General features: G+C 28.6%; 3 protein-coding genes across 11 annotated transcripts in view; 1 reads left to right on the forward strand and 2 right to left on the reverse strand.

The window, feature by feature from the left end:
* The first annotated feature begins 662 nt into the window (after positions 1 to 662).
* Positions 663 to 5,215, forward strand: LOC130444994 (GTP-binding protein Rit1-like). 2 transcript variants are annotated; one of them, XR_008910012.1, is made up of 4 exons: positions 678 to 1,059; positions 1,115 to 1,171; positions 1,225 to 3,438; positions 3,838 to 5,215. XR_008910012.1 is itself a non-coding variant. In XM_056780415.1 (3 exons), exons 1-3 carry the CDS (start codon positions 873 to 875, stop codon positions 1,740 to 1,742), a joined length of 762 nt encoding a protein of 253 aa, XP_056636393.1. In that variant the 5' UTR covers positions 663 to 872; the 3' UTR covers positions 1,743 to 5,215. The 2 variants fall into 2 exon arrangements, 1 of the variants encoding a protein (XP_056636393.1); XM_056780415.1 differs by having other exon boundaries at positions 663 to 1,059; positions 1,225 to 5,215.
* Positions 5,216 to 5,424: 209 nt separating this feature from the next.
* LOC130444992 (endoplasmic reticulum junction formation protein lunapark) lies at positions 5,425 to 17,806 on the reverse strand. 5 transcript variants are annotated; one of them, XM_056780410.1, is made up of 6 exons: positions 17,668 to 17,806; positions 17,316 to 17,393; positions 17,014 to 17,243; positions 16,237 to 16,472; positions 15,363 to 15,639; positions 5,425 to 10,582 (listed from the first exon to the last, which is right to left on the reverse strand). In XM_056780410.1, exons 2-6 carry the CDS (start codon positions 17,340 to 17,342, stop codon positions 10,234 to 10,236), a joined length of 1,119 nt encoding a protein of 372 aa, XP_056636388.1. In that variant the 5' UTR covers positions 17,343 to 17,393; positions 17,668 to 17,806; the 3' UTR covers positions 5,425 to 10,233. The 5 variants fall into 5 exon arrangements, with proteins under 5 accessions (XP_056636388.1, XP_056636391.1, XP_056636389.1 ...); XM_056780413.1 differs by having other exon boundaries at positions 17,514 to 17,689; XM_056780411.1 differs by having other exon boundaries at positions 17,448 to 17,689.
* A 790-nt stretch (positions 17,807 to 18,596) lies between these two features.
* The window catches only part of LOC130444996 (adenosine deaminase-like protein), a 33,527-nt gene continuing 32,716 nt past the window's right edge, over positions 18,597 to 19,407 (reverse strand). For 2 of the 4 annotated variants that reach the window (XM_056780426.1, XM_056780427.1), the window contains exons 4-6: positions 19,121 to 19,357; positions 18,899 to 18,999; positions 18,597 to 18,816 (exon numbers count right to left, since the gene is read on the reverse strand). In XM_056780426.1, coding sequence (XP_056636404.1) covers positions 18,607 to 18,816; positions 18,899 to 18,999; positions 19,121 to 19,357 — 548 coding nt within the window. In that variant the 3' untranslated portion in view covers positions 18,597 to 18,606. Of the gene's footprint in view, positions 18,817 to 18,898; positions 19,000 to 19,120; positions 19,373 to 19,407 lie in introns of all 4 variants that reach the window. The other 2 variants (XM_056780423.1, XM_056780424.1) reach the window with 1 other exon arrangement.

Here is a 19,407-nt window from a genome sequence, read left to right on the forward strand (position 1 = left end):
AGGGTACATTCCACCTAACAATGATGTTCACGATCTTTCCCGTTCCACTTTCTTTTAAGCGTTATAATCGTAAACCCTAATTACAACAAGGCGTTTTGAAAGTTGAGATAAATGAATAAACAGAAAAAATAAAGCGAAAGAGGTTTCTTTCGACTTGACAAGGGTCTTTGTGAACGTTAGTCGTGACGTCATGAGTGACGTTTTTGATCACAAGGATCGACCAAAAGAAAATTTTAGGCTGCGTGAATGCTGGGTGGAATGCATTCATAAATAAATTTTATTTTATTGACGTTTCCTGAATATTTAACACAATAATTTGATTGATGAGATTAATCTGTCTTGTTAAAAAAATTTCTATATTGATTTTAATCTTATTTTGATATTTATGATGTAAGTGATCCATTGATTGATATAAATACGCAAATTGTCAGTGTCAAATCATATTTTGAATAAGACAAAGAAGTCGAAAAGTCAAATTTTCATCTGTAAAAAATTATAAAAGGATTTAAATCATAAGAGACGTAAAATCAAGAATATTTAGGAGCATAAACATATCAAAAGATCTAATAAATAAGAAATTTATTATAAAAAAAAATATAACTCACCAATATGTTTTTTGATTTGAGTAAATACTATATAGTTTATCTATGGTTGGATATTCTGTGATCGAGGGCAGAGTCAGTCAGCTGTGCAGTAGGAGTTCGAATTATGTGGGGGTATTTTCATGACATTTCGCGTAATTAAACATAATTTTTAATCATGATCTATAAAAGCATCAATTAAACTTGTAGAGGATCTAATTAAATACCTCATTACTCGCGACTATTTTTGAAATTCCCAATTTCATTAACAAAATTAAGACTTTATTGGATATGGCCGGGGAAGCAAACCAGAAGAAAAAAGGCAAGTTATCCAAGCAAGATTCGAATAGATCGGCAAAAGATTCGGATATAGAAACCGATAGGCCTTCGGCGAGTGCTAGTAATCCAGATAAATGTAGAAGTGGAATACGAGTTTATAAAATCGTCGTATTAGGAGACGGAGGAGTTGGAAAATCGGGTAAATGTAAATTATGTTAGTTATTACTATTTTTTGGTTATTTAATTATTTTTAGCCGTCACACTTCAGTTTGTTAGTCATAGTTTTTTGGATTATCACGATCCAACTATTGGTAAGTAAGTAGATATTAGTACAATTATTTTATTATTAACTAGATGAATTTAGAGGATTCGTATCAACAGCAAGCCGTTATTGATGGGGAACCGGCCTTATTGGATATTTTGGATACAGCTGGACAAGTGGAATTCACCGCTATGAGGGATCAATACATGAGGTGCGGTGAAGGTTTCCTGATCTGCTACAGCGTTACAGATCGCCATAGTTTCCAAGAAGTCCTCGAATACAAGAAACTAATACAAAAGGTAAGAGCTTCAGAAGATACTCCTCTCGTTTTAGTAGGAAATAAATTCGATCTTCATTCGCAACGGAAAGTATCCACCGAGGAAGGGAGAGGTTTGGCCAAACAGTTCGGTTGTCCGTTTTTCGAAACGTCGGCGTGTTTGAGGACGTACGTCGACGACGCGTTCCATACACTCGTCAGAGAGATAAGGAAAAAGGAAAGGGAGAGATTAGGTTTGCCGGGCTGTGATCATAAACCCAAGAGGCACAGCAAATGGTGGAGACTTCGGAGTATATTCGCTTTGGTGTTTAAAAGGAGGAGACATCACAATTTCAACGCGTAAAATGCTCGATTTTAATCCTTGATATCGAGTTTCGTTCGTTGATTTTTCTACAAGGAAACCAGGATGTTGATTGGCTTTTCATTTTTTGTTTTCACTACGATGCTTTAGATTTATTATGAGCAGTATTTAATCGTTTATTTATAGAAAATGTTGAACATTTATAGAGTGGTACAAAAGTTTAGATTAATTCGAAAATAATACAATTTTTTTTCAACAATTTTTATTTGAACATAACAATTACTTAGTTAACATTTATAATTATTATTTAGTAGACTTTTGTTCCATCCTGTATAACGATTTTTCGTGGTGCAAAAAAGTATGGAATATATGAGACTGTAGCACTTTGAGGTTAGATTTTACTTCAAATTTTGACGGTTTTTTATAAATTCATTTGACATTTTCTATTCCGCACCCCTACTGTCATGCTAGCCAATCTGAGACTATAAAATATTCTCGTTCAGTCATTCAGAACAGCTCTAGAACGTTTTGGTGCATTGGCTAACGGCTTTATATGGATAAAGGGCCAAAAGTATAGAAAAAAAGAAGATATATAAATAAACAACTCTTGTAAGGTAATTCAGAACAGCTGTAGAACGTTTTGGAGCATTGGTTAACGGCGTTGTATAGGGAAAGGCCAGAAAGTACAGAAAGAAGAATAACTAATGTCTAAGCACAAATTCGATTTGTTATTAATAAATTACCAGTGATTATACCAATAATGAACAATCATATAAACCCAGTGTTGTTGTCTAGTCCATACTTTATATAAATATAAATAATAACGCAATAATTTTACTTAAACGAAAGATCTCTAGTGGTTTACTAATATAAAAATTATATATTAGTAAAACTGAAATTAAACCTTGAACCCCCAATCCTTTATCGTTTATTTATCATTTAAATAGAGATACTAGAGATTTTAATTTATTTTTATAAAAAAAAAATATTTGAATAAACGATATATTGACCAAACATTTTTATACCTGTATATTGTGCAATAGGACGCGGCAAGTTCCGAAAAGTTAAAAAAATAATAAATGTTCAATTTTCTAATTATCTCAAACTTAGAAACACAGAGTGTATCTCATTCTAATATAGGAACTCGTATTTTAATGAAAATGCAGTTTAGTATCAATTTGTCTATGATTAGAACACAAAACAGAAATGTGCAACGTTAACTGCCGTCACGGAACGCTTAATCTCTATTGCGCAGTATCGTCACCGTCACTGATTTAGAACGAACCTGTTATCTATTAAACAATTTTATTGAATTATTACTTTGTCTATGGTTCGAGTAAAGGACTACTTTCACTAATCCCACATAATACAATGTCATGACGTCACAAATTACAACAAGGATGTAATTATCATATGATAGCTTTCATATTAGTGACATGATATAATTTTTTCATTTTTTTCTTCGTGTGTTTATATATCTTTTAATCAAAACTTATGAAGTAAACCACTTTATGCTGTTTGATTACATTTTATTACGAAGTGAGGTGACGTCGAAAAACAGACTAATAGATTTGGTTAAATTAAAAAAGAAGATTTAGCGTCATATGTCATAACATTGTTAAATTGGTTAGTTTGAGATAATTATTAAAATTGTTGTTGTTTTCCGAAGAGATGATTTATTCAATCAAAACCGTAAATTATCATTTTTATACAGAGAAGAAAATATATTTGATGGCTTGTAAGGAAGTATAATTTAAATTTATAATTTGCCAAATTCCTATTTGTTTTTAGGATTATTATTTGATCTTTTTTTTGAATATATATATTTAAATTAGATACTGTATAACCTGTATGGTAATTGTTGCATTTATAGAGTATATTTAGAAGATATTTATTGCTAAAATGTTATATTGTTAAGTATTGAACTTATTATTTATTATTATTATTGAAGTTTGCCACAAGGAGGCTTAAAATATTGTACGTTTTTAAAAATAACAGCGGGCCGAATTCACAAAACATTTTTTTATAGCGAGTAAAATGATTCTCAAAATTTCAATCTGTTTCATATAGGGTTTTCCATTAATCATTTTCTACTTTGAAATTAATTGCTATGTTGTTTACTGACTTATTTCTATAGACCCGCAATGTGACAAAATTTCACCAGAAAAAATCGTGCGATATTAGTGGCTATTAAAGTCAAAAGAAGTTGAAAGAACCAACGTCGTATTTGAAAAAATATGGATTGATTACATCAAATTGGTTCTTTTGTGAATTGGTATCGTCCCTAATTTGATAATTTTGTTTCTTGATATATCCATTCATGTCGAAATGAGCTTCACCACTGTAGATATGTTAATGGTGGATCGACAAAAGAATTTGGTTAAAATTTGGAAGACCCTTAGTAATAATCTTGCTTCGATACATTTATTTTCATATTTTATAGTTATTATTAAATAATTCGATGTATTGATTCACTTATTTTTTAGTTAGATCATATTTTGATCCTGTATATATTATCGTAATCAGTTTATCAGAAAAAGATTTATTGATTTTATTGAAGTAGTCCAGTTACCAATTTTTTAATGGTCTATTAATTTTTTTCTAGTCGTGTATTTTTTTAAGGGTTCTGCATACATTTTTTATTTTTATTGATAAATTACACAACTGGACGTAATTTGGTGAAAATTTTGTAATCATTGTAGTAAAAACGGTATAGATGAATGTTACACAAAATATTCCAAACGAAACGTCATTTAAAGGAATTTTCAAAATTTGAGTAGATATATACATATGAGATATCCTATATATAAATATTTTCAAGTCTTATTTAAAAAGATTTGTTATAAAAAAAACGTTCCTTTGAAACGTTATATCCACATCTTCCACCTCTAATCTATTTCTTCTTTTTTTTGGTTCTAGAAACAGTTGTTTTATCTAAAAAATTGACAGTTGACATTTGATCAGTCAATGTTAAATGTATTGTTTTGATTTTAAATTATCTAAAACATTGTTAAAATACAAAATAAACACGTAATATTATTAATCGAAACAAATACGAGTGTAAAAGAGGAATATAGTGACTAAAACAAACTGTTAACATATTGAGGGTTAGTTTTTTGATGAAATTTTATGTTTACATCAATTTTAGTCGAGAGGATTTTAACTTATTACTGTGACTTTTGTATCTACTGGTTGTATTGTAACTCGGTATTTTATTAAAAACATAGTTTTTATTAATTTGGTGAAGGTAAGTGTTATTTTTCAACAATTTTAGATAATGATTACGCTGGATTTCAATTACGTCCAGTCAGTGTTGAAATTTTAGTTAAATAGAGCAGACCCTATACGTAGAATAACAATCCAAATGTTAGTTAACTAAATTCGATGTATGTAAATGTAAATCTGTGCACACAAAATGTAGAAAATCATGATAAATATTATATGTATCAAAAATATGATTTTTGATGTACGTTGAACGCTTTATAATTTTTTTTAATAAATAAAAGAAATTTTAATTGTGTTTTATTCGAAAAACAGAGGTCGGGCAAAAATTTTTCAATTACCAGAAAAAAATAACTAATACATAAGGTATTCGAAAAAAGTGATCAAATTGACTTATGAGCGTTGCTGGACTTGTGCCGAAGTAGTCAGTTCTGCAGAATCCGCTCAACATTTTCTAATTTTTTATATTCTTTGATTGATAAATAAAACAAAGAAAGATTTTCGATTTTTTTATTGATTAAAAAAATGCGTCGAAGGCACAATTAATTATAACTGAATAATCTATTACCTATTTTTTTTATATAAAATTGTAATCGTTGTCGAATTAAATAACATTTCGATTGATTTAGATTTCTTACAATAATCACATGCGTTATCATCACATCAATTTTTACAAAAAAAAATGTATACCTCTATTTTCATATTTTATATATTTGAGAATAATATCTAAATTAAGGTGGTTTATAGAGCAATTCTGGGATCCAAAGTTTCAAAAATATGATCTCGATCGTGTTAGTTTCAGTACCTCAAACTTAGAGCTTTATATCTCGTCATTAATACTATAAAATAGTGATCATAGAGCAGTTTTCCTTGAATTGTTTCTAATAATCAAAATTTTTTAGAGCTAGGAGCTCATGTACATGATCGTAGTCACTTTTGGTAAGTAAACGTCCAAGTTGCAGCTCTGTATATTAAAAAAATTAATTAAACCATGAAATGGTCATGGACTCTTTATGAATCGACAAATGGTAATTAGAAATTTATGGGTTCACAAATTCCAGAGATATAAGATGGTAAAGTTGAACAAGTCATTGTTGATACTTGAGCGTCTCGAAGAAAAATGGCAGTTTTAATATGAAATTGTGATAGATTGTAAACGAAAATACTTATTTTGAACCATAATTAAATAATTTGAAAAGATGGAAATGGTAAAAATTGATAAGTTAATAACTATTTCTATTATATTTTACTATCAAATATAAATTTATTTTGTTGTAACAAACATAAATAAAATAAATTAATCGAACAACACAACGAAACGTTTAAAACTAAAAACCCAATTTTTTTGTTGTTATTTCAATTCAAGATTAAAAACGTAAAAAATCGATTGGGATTTGTTGAAATGATGATGAAGTGACAAAAATCGAAATGTTTAAAAAGAAAACGAACATTTTAATTTCTGCCTAAAAAAAGTTTCGAATTGTCGGCGTAAAATGGATATTTTTGAGGTTATGTTCTAAATTTTTCGGATACTTTTGTTTATTTATATTTTAATTCGATTTATGACTTTATTACTGTATAGATTAAACTTACATATTTAATAATAAGTAATAGTAGTGACCGCCTTCAATTATCGAAAGATTGTTATTCATTCAAACGAAACTTGCTTGTTAATCGACTCGAACTACACGTTTTTTTAATTGAAGGGGTCTTCTAGTTTCCCGTGTCCAAAAAAAAACAATTAATCATATATTAGAAATATAAATTTCCCATATTTCAGCACATAACCTCAAAAAAGGTGAATTTTTTTTAAAAATATTAAATATTTTAGTTCTAGTGATATGATGTAAGCAAAAAAATTCGGGTTAATAAAAATGAAACGACAGTTATCAGTTAAAGTATATCAAACTCCATTTTATAACCTCAAAAAATTTGTTTTGAAAACTTTTTTGTAAATAAGATCGGAATTTGGAGTGTCCCATCCGGTTTTTATATACAGGATGATTCAAAACATGGAAACGGAAGACTTTGGTATCGCATATGGTTACGGTGGACCATCAATTATCCTAAAATGTGGTAGGAAGTTGGGGATGGGGAGTCGTTTAACGAACCGGTAGATGGATTTAATTAAAAAAATTTCGTATATTCAAAAGATTCGTCATGGTAGGGAATTCGGTGAATAAGACCAAGCACTTCGAGCATAATATAAAAATAAAAATTATATTGTACCGATCTGCTACAAGTTAAACTTTTGGAAAATTATTCTTCGTAATTATATTTAGAATAAATTTCGATTTTTGATAATTTTTCGACATATGTAGGTTAGTTTTACTTCATTTTAATCGTTTTTTATGATTTTTTTGACAATTTTTGATGATTTTTCGCGTTTAATGTTTTGTTTTTTGATATGAGGGTCAATTTTATTTCGTTTTTATTGTTTTTTATGATTTTTTTGACAATTTTTGATGATTTTTCGCGTTTAATGTTTTGTTTTTTGATATGAGGGTCAATTTTATTTCGTTTTTATTGTTTTTTATGATTTTTTTGACAATTTTTGATGATTTTTCGCGTTTAATGTTTTGTTTTTTGACAAACGGGTCAATTTTATCTCGTTTTTATTATTTTTTATGATTTTTTTGACAATTTTTGATGATTTTTCGCGTTTAATGTTTTGTTTTTTGATATGAGGGTCAATTTTATTTCGTTTTTATTGTTTTTTATGATTTTTTTGACAATTTTTGATGATTTTTCGCGTTTAATGTTTTGTTTTTTGATATGAGGGTCAATTTTATTTCGTTTTTATTGTTTTTTATGATTTTTTTGACAATTTTTGATGATTTTTCGCGTTTAATGTTTTGTTTTTTGATATGAGGGTCAATTTTATTTCGTTTTTATTGTTTTTCATGATTTTTTCGACAATTTTTGATGATTTTTCGTGTTTAATGTTTTGTTTTTTGACAAACGGGTCAATTTTATCTCGTTTTTATTGTTTTTTATGATTTTTTTGACAATTTTTGATGATTTTTCGCGTTTAATGTTTTGTTTTTTGATATGAGGGTCAATTTTATTTCGTTTTTATTGTTTTTTATGATTTTTTTGACAATTTTTGATGATTTTTCGCGTTTAATGTTTTGTTTTTTGATATGAGGGTCAATTTTATTTCGTTTTTATTGTTTTTTATGATTTTTTTGACAATTTTTGATGATTTTTCGCGTTTAATGTTTTGTTTTTTGACAAACGGGTCAATTTTATCTCGTTTTTATTGTTTTTTATGATTTTTTTGACAATTTTTGATGATTTTTCGCGTTTAATGTTTTGTTTTTTGATATGAGGGTCAATTTTATTTCGTTTTTATTGTTTTTCATGATTTTTTTGATGATTTTTCGTGTTTTATGTCTGTTTTATTCTAAATTTTTCACGGTTTGTTTTTTCGTTTTATTTTTATAATTTTCTCATAAATTTCGGGTTATCCCCAAGTTTATTTTGTTTTTTTGGTAGTTTTTTTTATTAGTTTTCTACCAGTTTTTGCAATTTCTAATAGTTTTTTTACTAATTTTATTGTTTTTTGTTGAAACTTTTTTCCTATTTTTTGATATTTTCCATAACTTTTATTCTTCTATTCCTCTCTATCAGTTTTCTGATTTTTCCTGACTTTTCCCTATTTTCGCCATGATTTCCTAAATTTTTGACGTTTTAATAGTTTTATTCTATTTTATATGATTTTTTATCCATTTTCTCCCTTATTGACATCTTTAACAGACGGTTTTCTCCCATTTTAATCGGTTTTTTACCGATTTTTCACTTTTTATGTCTGTTTTCTTCCAAATTTTCGCAGTTTGATTTGATTTTCAGTTTTGTTGATAATTTTTATAAGTTCACGTAGATTGTTCACATTATCTCCAAATTTATGTTGTTTAAGTTGGTTTTCTACTTCATTTTTGATTTTTTATGACATTTTTTCCATTTTATCTGATATTTTACGTTTTTTTTTTCTTATTTTTTGATATTTTCTACACGATTTATCCTTTTCTAATTTTTTTTTGTTTTTTTCCCAATTTTCGACATATTTGTGGATTTATTCTGTTTTTCATAGTTTTCTATCGATTTTAGCCATGATTTCCTTAATTTTTTTGACATTTTTCCCAATATGTTCTTATTTTTATCGTTTTTTAATAGTTTTTGACGTTTTATTCTATTTTAAATTTATTTTTTTTGCAATTTTTGACATTACTATCAGTGCCCATGTCCATTGATTATAATCTATCCACATTTTTCTGAGAAATTATTCAGTTTTGTTAAAACTTTTCCCGATTTCTAACAATTTCTATGACATTTTTGTTATTTTTTTCATTATTTTCATATTTTCTGTCATAATATTCAAGTTTCTTTCGTATTTCATCTTATTTTTGACATTAACATGATTTTTTGACATTTTCGTTGAAATTTTCAACATTTTTTATGGATTTTTGGTTAATTTCTTCATCATGTTGACACTTTCTATCAAAATATTCGATTTTTTGTCATTTTTTCTTTCTATTTCTGACATTTTCATTAATTTTTTTTAATCTCAACGTTTTTATTCAATTTTCTATAAATTTTCCATCTCTCTCTGTTAATTTTTCACCATTTCCAATTTTAAACAATTTTTCCTAAATTTTCATTATTTTTTATGAGTTTTTCGTTATGTTCTTCATTATTTTGGCATTTTCAGTAAAATTTCAACATTATTATTCAATTTTCCACAATTTTTTCCCAATTTTCAACATTTTCACTTTTTTTGACATATCTCATCACCTTTATTCTTCTTTCGATACTTTTTCTGTTTATTTTATACCAAAATTCAATTTCTACAAAAATAACTGATCCCTGACCACCCCACCAACCCTTTAATCCCTCAACAACACCCCCCCTTACTCGCAATATATTTTATCGAATAATTTCAATATAATATGTCGAATTCCACAATTTTCCAAAAGAAAAACTCGGTTTTTCTGGCGTTAAGCAGCGCAAACATTTTCTATATACACTTTTTTCATTTACAAAAAAAAAGTAAAAGAAACTCTCCGCAACAAAATTATTAAAACACACAAACATCACAAACTGACCGTAAAAGTATTCGGGACAACTCAAAACGTACCCAAACATTATAGTAAAAGAATTTTCCCGATTTTCCACGACATTTCCAACAAACAAAAATTAAATCTTAATCAGACCTAAGCGAAAATATCCATTTCCAACGATAAAAATATTTTTTTTTTTTTTTTTTCATCAGTCTTCTATTTACAATTCCTCCGACCGACCGACGCGGCGTTCAATCCACCACGTCTATTCGATCATCGGTTTCGTCTTCTTTTTTATCATCGATGGGCGTTTCTTTCGAATCGACCGGAAGTTGGTCAAATTGTGACGGTAGTTGGTCAGATTCTTCCGGTTTCGACGTTGGCGAATCGACGGTTTCGTTTTCCAAAACGTCCGAATCCGAATCGCCGATCGACGACGACGTTTTTGACGTTTCCTCTTCGAACGTCGGCCCCGACGCTTTTTTCTTGCGAGCGGCGTTGAAATGTGAACAATAACAACATTTGAACGACAAATATTCGAATTCCTCTTTGAGCGCCATACCGTTATGCGAAGAACATTTCTTGCAAATCAGGGCGTATCTAGAAAAAAATTATTTTTTTTTGGTTAGATTTCTTTATATGCTCGGTTTGGTTTAGCGTTTTCGAAATTAGACGATCCATTTATCGAGGGAAATACAACACGCCAGTTGTTAATCGGTTAACTGCGGTCCTGGTTAATTAGAATTAAAAGGACGCCATTATTTGGTTAGGTTAGGTTAGGTACACTAAGAAAAAGGTCGAAATTAATTGTTATTTTCATTATATTTCCATCGAATTAAATAGTAACGTTGCCATTTGAGGTTACGTCAAGTTACACTAAGAAAAACGTCGAAATTAATTGTTATTTTCACTGTATTTCCATCGAATTTAATAGTAACGTTGCCATTTGAGGTTATGTCAAGTTACAGTAAGAAAAACGTCGAAATTAATTGTTATTTTCACTGTATTTCCATCGAATTTAATAGTAACGTTGCCATTTGAGGTTATGTCAAGTTACACTAAGAAAAAGGTCGAAATTAATTGTTATTTTCATTATATTTCCATCGAATTAAATAGTAACGTTGCCATTTGAGGTTACGTCAAGTTACACTAAGAAAAACGTCGAAATTAATTGTTATTTTCACTGTATTTCCATCGAATTTAATAGTAACGTTGCCATTTGAGGTTATGTCAAGTTACAGTAAGAAAAACGTCGAAATTAATTGTTATTTTCACTGTATTTCCATCGAATTTAATAGTAACGTTGCCATTTGAGGTTATGTCAAGTTACGCTAAGAAAAAGGTCGAAATTAATTGTTATTTTCACTGTATTTCCATCGAATTAAATAGTAACGTTGCCATTTGAGGTTACGTCAAGTTACACTAAGAAAAACGTCGAAATTAATTGTTATTTTCACTGTATTTCCATCGAATTTAATAGTAACGTTGCCATTTGAGGTTACGTCAAGTTACACTAAGAAAAACGTCGAAATTAATTGTTATTTTCACTGTATTTCCATCGAATTAAATAGTAACGTTGCCATTTGAGGTTACGTCAAGTTACACTAAGAAAAACGTCGAAATTAATTGTTATTTTCACTGTATTTCCATCGAATTAAATAGTAACGTTGCCATTTGAGGTTACGTCAAGTTACACTAAGAAAAACGTCGAAATTAATTGTTATTTTCACTGTATTTCCATCGAATTAAATAGTAACGTTGCCATTTGAGGTTACGTCAAATTACACTAAGAAAAACGTCGAAATTAATTGTTATTTTCACTGTATTTCCATCGAATTTAATAGTAACGTTGCCATTTGAGGTTACGTCAAGTTACACTAAGAAAAACGTCGAAATTAATTGTTATTTTCACTGTATTTCCATCGAATTAAATAGTAACGTTGCCATTTGAGGTTACGTCAAGTTACACTAAGAAAAACGTCGAAATTAATTGTTATTTTCATTATATTTCCATCGAATTTAATAGAAACGTTGCAATTTGAGGTTATGTTAAGTTACACTAAGAAAAACGTCGAAATTAATTGTTATTTTCACTGTATTTCCATCGAATTTAATAGTAACGTTGCCATTTGAGGTTACGTCAAGTTACACTAAGAAAAACGTCGAAATTAATTGTTATTTTCACTGTATTTCCATCGAATTAAATAGTAACGTTGCCATTTGAGGTTACGTCAAGTTACACTAAGAAAAACGTCGAAATTAATTGTTATTTTCACTGTATTTCCATCGAATTAAATAGTAACGTTGCCATTTGAGGTTACGTCAAGTTACACTAAGAAAAACGTCGAAATTAATTGTTATTTTCACTGTATTTCCATCGAATTTAATAGTAACGTTGCCATTTGAGGTTACGTCAAGTTACACTAAGAAAAACGTCGAAATTAATTGTTATTTTCACTGTATTTCCATCGAATTTAATAGTAACGTTGCCATTTGAGGTTATGTCAAGTTACAGTAAGAAAAACGTCGAAATTAATTGTTATTTTCACTGTATTTCCATCGAATTTAATAGTAACGTTGCCATTTGAGGTTATGTCAAGTTACAGTAAGAAAAACGTCGAAATTAATTGTTATTTTCACTGTATTTCCATCGAATTTAATAGTAACGTTGCCATTTGAGGTTACGTCAAGTTACACTAAGAAAAACGTCGAAATTAATTGTTATTTTCACTGTATTTCCATCGAATTAAATAGTAACGTTGCCATTTGAGGTTACGTCAAGTTACACTAAGAAAAACGTCGAAATTAATTGTTATTTTCACTGTATTTCCATCGAATTAAATAGTAACGTTGCCATTTGAGGTTACGTCAAGTTACACTAAGAAAAACGTCGAAATTAATTGTTATTTTCACTGTATTTCCATCGAATTTAATAGTAACGTTGCCATTTGAGGTTACGTCAAGTTACACTAAGAAAAACGTCGAAATTAATTGTTATTTTCACTGTATTTCCATCGAATTTAATAGTAACGTTGCCATTTGAGGTTATGTCAAGTTACAGTAAGAAAAACGTCGAAATTAATTGTTATTTTCACTGTATTTCCATCGAATTAAATAGTAACGTTGCCATTTGAGGTTACGTCAAGTTACACTAAGAAAAACGTCGAAATTAATTGTTATTTTCACTGTATTTCCATCGAATTTAATAGTAACGTTGCCATTTGAGGTTACGTCAAGTTACACTAAGAAAAACGTCGAAATTAATTGTTATTTTCACTGTATTTCCATCGAATTTAATAGTAACGTTGCCATTTGAGGTTACGTCAAGTTACACTAAGAAAAACGTCGAAATTAATTGTTATTTTCACTGTATTTCCATCGAATTAAATAGTAACGTTGCCATTTGAGGTTACGTCAAGTTACACTAAGAAAAACGTCGAAATTAATTGTTATTTTCACTGTATTTCCATCGAATTAAATAGTAACGTTGCCATTTGAGGTTACGTCAAGTTACACTAAGAAAAACGTCGAAATTAATTGTTATTTTCACTGTATTTCCATCGAATTTAATAGTAACGTTGCCATTTGAGGTTACGTCAAGTTACACTAAGAAAAACGTCGAAATTAATTGTTATTTTCACTGTATTTCCATCGAATTTAATAGTAACGTTGCCATTTGAGGTTATGTCAAGTTACAGTAAGAAAAACGTCGAAATTAATTGTTATTTTCACTGTATTTCCATCGAATTTAATAGTAACGTTGCCATTTGAGGTTATGTCAAGTTACAGTAAGAAAAACGTCGAAATTAATTGTTATTTTCACTGTATTTCCATCGAATTTAATAGTAACGTTGCCATTTGAGGTTACGTCAAGTTACACTAAGAAAAACGTCGAAATTAATTGTTATTTTCACTGTATTTCCATCGAATTAAATAGTAACGTTGCCATTTGAGGTTACGTCAAGTTACACTAAGAAAAACGTCGAAATTAATTGTTATTTTCACTGTATTTCCATCGAATTAAATAGTAACGTTGCCATTTGAGGTTACGTCAAGTTACACTAAGAAAAACGTCGAAATTAATTGTTATTTTCACTGTATTTCCATCGAATTAAATAGTAACGTTGCCATTTGAGGTTACGTCAAGTTACACTAAGAAAAACGTCGAAATTAATTGTTATTTTCACTGTATTTCCATCGAATTTAATAGTAACGTTGCCATTTGAGGTTACGTCAAGTTACACTAAGAAAAACGTCGAAATTAATTGTTATTTTCACTGTATTTCCATCGAATTTAATAGTAACGTTGCCATTTGAGGTTATGTCAAGTTACAGTAAGAAAAACGTCGAAATTAATTGTTATTTTCACTGTATTTCCATCGAATTTAATAGTAACGTTGCCATTTGAGGTTACGTCAAGTTACACTAAGAAAAACGTCGAAATTAATTGTTATTTTCACTGTATTTCCATCGAATTAAATAGTAACGTTGCCATTTGAGGTTACGTCAAGTTACACTAAGAAAAACGTCGAAATTAATTGTTATTTTCACTGTATTTCCATCGAATTAAATAGTAACGTTGCCATTTGAGGTTACGTCAAGTTACACTAAGAAAAACGTCGAAATTAATTGTTATTTTCACTGTATTTCCATCGAATTAAATAGTAACGTTGCCATTTGAGGTTACGTCAAGTTACACTAAGAAAAACGTCGAAATTAATTGTTATTTTCACTGTATTTCCATCGAATTTAATAGTAACGTTGCCATTTGAGGTTACGTCAAGTTACACTAAGAAAAACGTCGAAATTAATTGTTATTTTCACTGTATTTCCATCGAATTTAATAGTAACGTTGCCATTTGAGGTTATGTCAAGTTACAGTAAGAAAAACGTCGAAATTAATTGTTATTTTCACTGTATTTCCATCGAATTTAATAGTAACGTTGCCATTTGAGGTTACGTCAAGTTACACTAAGAAAAACGTCGAAATTAATTGTTATTTTCACTGTATTTCCATCGAATTTAATAGTAACGTTGCCATTTGAGGTTATGTCAAGTTACAGTAAGAAAAACGTCGAAATTAATTGTTATTTTCACTGTATTTCCATCGAATTTAATAGTAACGTTGCCATTTGAGGTTACGTCAAGTTACACTAAGAAAAACGTCGAAATTAATTGTTATTTTCATTATATTTCCATCGAATTTAATAGAAACGTTGCAATTTGAGGTTATGTTAAGTTACACTGTTGTAACGTTGTAACGTAATTTATGGATGCAATTCAAAAACCAGGACCGTAATCGACCAAATAAAACCGATAAATGGATTTTGCGATTTCGAAAACGCCCAATTCGAACAAATATGTTTTTTCGATTACATACCTATTAGACGGTCCATCTCCTACAAGGTAATCTACCATTTTATCCAATACGGAACTGTTGCTGGGCAGAATGCTTCTCGGTAACGGTAGGGGTGTTCTTGTATTTAATTGTGGGGTGGAGGGTAGAAGTGAAGGTCTTTGAACGGGTATGGTAAGATTGGGGAGTTTAATTAATTTTTCTGGTAATGAAGGGGTGGTAATGGGGTTTAATTTATTACTTATCGGCGTTTTTACTGAATCGATAGATAATCTTCCTTGTATGTTCCTTTGTCTAAGGCCTAAAACAGATTTTTGAATTTTTATAACAATGGGGTCAACCTGTACAATTTACATTCTGTATATTCAACATATAATGATAATTATTAGTACCCGATATTAATATTTTTGACATTCATCATTTTTAATAAATGTAAAAACGTTTGTTTACACCATAGATCGATAAAATTATTAACAATACGAATTACCAAGGTCTACAATCGTTATTTATTTAAAATGGGATCATTAAAACGTTTTTTCCATTAAATTTTTTCAATTAGAATCAGAAATTAAAACAAAACAAAAATAATCATGTATAAACCTAATGGATCACCCTGTAGATTAAAATACATAAATTTTAATACATCCAATTCACACGGAGATGAAAGTATTCGATATTAATTATAAGATAATAAAAATCATTTAATTACTACTCTTTTTACTTTCACGACCAGTATCAACATTATTTTTTTTTTCGCTATTAATAACTAATTATTCCAACATAACATTTTACCCATTGTTTTTATTCATTTATGGAAATTTAAACAAAAACTAAAGAAATATCGGTCAGTCAATTTAAACCGTTTATAAATCATTTTACAACGTAATAAATAACTCACCGACTTGGTTGTTTCTAGCTACCAAACTGTTGGCCTTTATCGCTTCAATTTCATTTTTATTGCTAGTATCATTACCATATTTATCTAAAATTTGTTTCGCGACTTTATAAGTCTCTTTTTCCATTACGTTTTCGAGTATCTTCTTCTTTTCTTCTTTAAGTTTTACCAATTTCATTTCGTTCCGATTTAATTTTCTAGAGTAATACCAAGCGAGAAACTTCTTAATTGCTATAACACTAAAACCATATTAACTATGAAATACCAAACTAATTTATACGTTCTATTTAGAATTGTAACGGATCAGATTGAGCCTGTTTTTTGTGTTTGGTAAGTCCACATTTCAACATTATTCAATTGTTTTTGAGGCATCGACTATTGTTCTTTCCATCCTGCATCTATTTGTTCTTGATTTTGCATAAATCTGATCTTTCCATCTACTTTCATTTATCCATGAAGTTTCCTAACTATCATCCTCTCATATATCTTTTATTGTTCTTCATCAATATTTATTAGTCTCATAGTTTCAGTAACGTATGTAATTATTGGTCTTGTAGACTCTCAATTTAGTTCCTCGGCTTATTCTATTGTTCTTAATTATAATTTTTCACTTATTAAATACTCTATACCCCAAATAAATTCATTTCTTATGTTTTTAATTGTTCCTAAGTACTTAAAAGGTATCGATTACTTCGACAATGAACTAATCAGATTAACTATGAAATACTAAACTAATTTATTATATTATTAAGAAGAATATTTTTATTTATAAATACTCACATGAATGGAAAAGCCAGTAGCGGTACTATATATAACAATTTTTGATTTGATGATATTTGATGGTAGTAAAAGTAAAGGAAGCAAGCCAAAATAAAGTAGATTAATATCGCCAATAAAATAAACCTTGTAATAACTTTTTTTCTAAATTTTTCCGTGCGTTTACTAAATTCTTCAATAGATACTATTTCTTTTTCTAATTTTTCTAATATTTCGAAAGTGTTTTTCTTCTTCTAAAAATGGAATATCTATTTAAAGCGTTATTCTCTAAAACTACAATATGAAGTATAAACCTTTCTACTTACCCCAAATTTCCCAAATATAATCCCCATAATAGTTAATTGCTTGATACTTATAAAGAAAAATTGAGTTGATTAAACTATCTACAAAAAAATTATATTTTTAGTAGCTTTTTTCACATTAACCGCACTTAATACTTTGATTTTTATTATACCATTCAAGTACAACTAAATTTTCTTGTCAATCGCTGAACTAACAGATACCTTATTACCTCTATTTTTACTTTCACGTTACTTTCATTAATTCTTTTAGAATATTTCGCTTTATTTTAAGTCAACTTCCCACTCAACTCATGAAATATGATGATAATCCGACAGATTACCCATATCACAAAATGTAATATTTAATATTACTTACATTAAAAATAACCTCAGAGTCCTCAGATCTCTATCAAATACTCAATTTTTACTAAATCTCTAATAAATAACCAGTAAATGCGAATTTTGTAATAAAAAAAAGAAGATTGTCAGCTGTCAATCGATTGACAGCAATATTTATTATAAAACATTACATTTCATTAAAAATTTAGGATTTAGATAAAAATGCCGATAATTCTTATTATCATATAAAAAATATGATTTTGCAATAATCATTAGTCACTAATATCGAAAAAAGTAGATGTCGCCACCAATTAATGTAGTATTCAACAAGATCGTTAGCCACAAACTACTTATTTAAATACGTGTTCTGTGTTATCAACTGTCAAACAATTAACAACTATTTCATCAATATTTATTTCAAAAGATTAGATTTTCGTTAAATATATGAAATTTTGGAAAAAACCGTTTTTATCCTTAATAATATTTTAAATATATGATTTTGGAATAATCACTAAACAATATCATTAATACTGATTTCGCTACTGATAAGTTTGAGTATGTCTAAATCTATAAATTTGGCGTTTTCTTCTTCATTATCAGTTGTTTTATAATCAAAAATTGAATCTATTAGTTTAAACAAATTCAAAAAAGGGTTACGACGTTAAAGATATGTAGGTAGTTTTAACACTAGTATGTTCAATTTCCGAACATTCAACATTAAAAAAAAGAAGAATTATGTAAAATTATAGTTCCGTGATAAACTTCACATGTGTCATAAAAGGTTATGTTATTGAAATCAAAATGTAGATTTAACTTTCAACATATATTGTAAACGAAATTATTCAAAGACTGTTTTTTATATATTTCAGGAGATTTAATAAAAAGATCTGAAAAGTATAAAAGAAAACTATTTAATCTTTTTAAATTAAGTAAAAAAGTCATGGGAATAAGGTAAATAAAACCAAAATGTATTTCTTCAATTTATTAAATTAAATTTTTCCAAATTTTGAACTTTCCATTCGATTAATCCCTTTTGAATCATACTTTTTTCAATCTCAGTTGCAAAAGAATGTTCCATTGCATTAAAACTAATATCCCATAACTGCAATGGCATTAATTTGAAATGATTCAAAGCATATTCATACTCTTTCGATAAAGTTGTACCAAACACCCCTCTATCATCAGTCTAAAACACGCAAAAATGAAACTACGCCACTGTATTCACCAATCAAAACTCAAACAAACTAATAGTATTTTTCCACACTTACATTAATGGAAAATGGAAGATTTGAATCAATCCATTCCCTCAAATGATGATTTTGATACCCTCCCATACTCGTAGTTATCACATTCGATGTCAAACAACATTCTAAAATATTATTTTCTTGGTAACTAACTATATTTATATGAAATGAAAGAAAACTTGAAAAGTTAATACAAAAAATACATTCAAAAGCTGAAAAATGTGATTTAGGCGAATTTAAACTTACCAACTGGAATTTTTTTCTCACAATATTTTTCCCAATTAATCTTTGAGCCCCCATAGGCGGGATGTAGGAATATAGCATGTCCTATTCTATCCGGTTGGAAATCTAATATTTTCCCAACTTCCTCATCATTTTTAACTTCCGCGCAATGTATGGCTGTCTTTAGATCAAGTTTTCGAACTTTTTCGAACAACTCTTCATCGAATATACCCGCTCTCGGATCTCCACTCAAATCTACACCTGAAGAGAAAGTTACTACGTCCAACCATTTTGTTTTCTCTATAAACATT

The sequence above is a fragment of the Diorhabda sublineata genome, chromosome 6, assembly GCF_026230105.1.
Source record: "Diorhabda sublineata isolate icDioSubl1.1 chromosome 6, icDioSubl1.1, whole genome shotgun sequence".
Taxonomy (NCBI): domain Eukaryota; kingdom Metazoa; phylum Arthropoda; class Insecta; order Coleoptera; family Chrysomelidae; genus Diorhabda; species Diorhabda sublineata.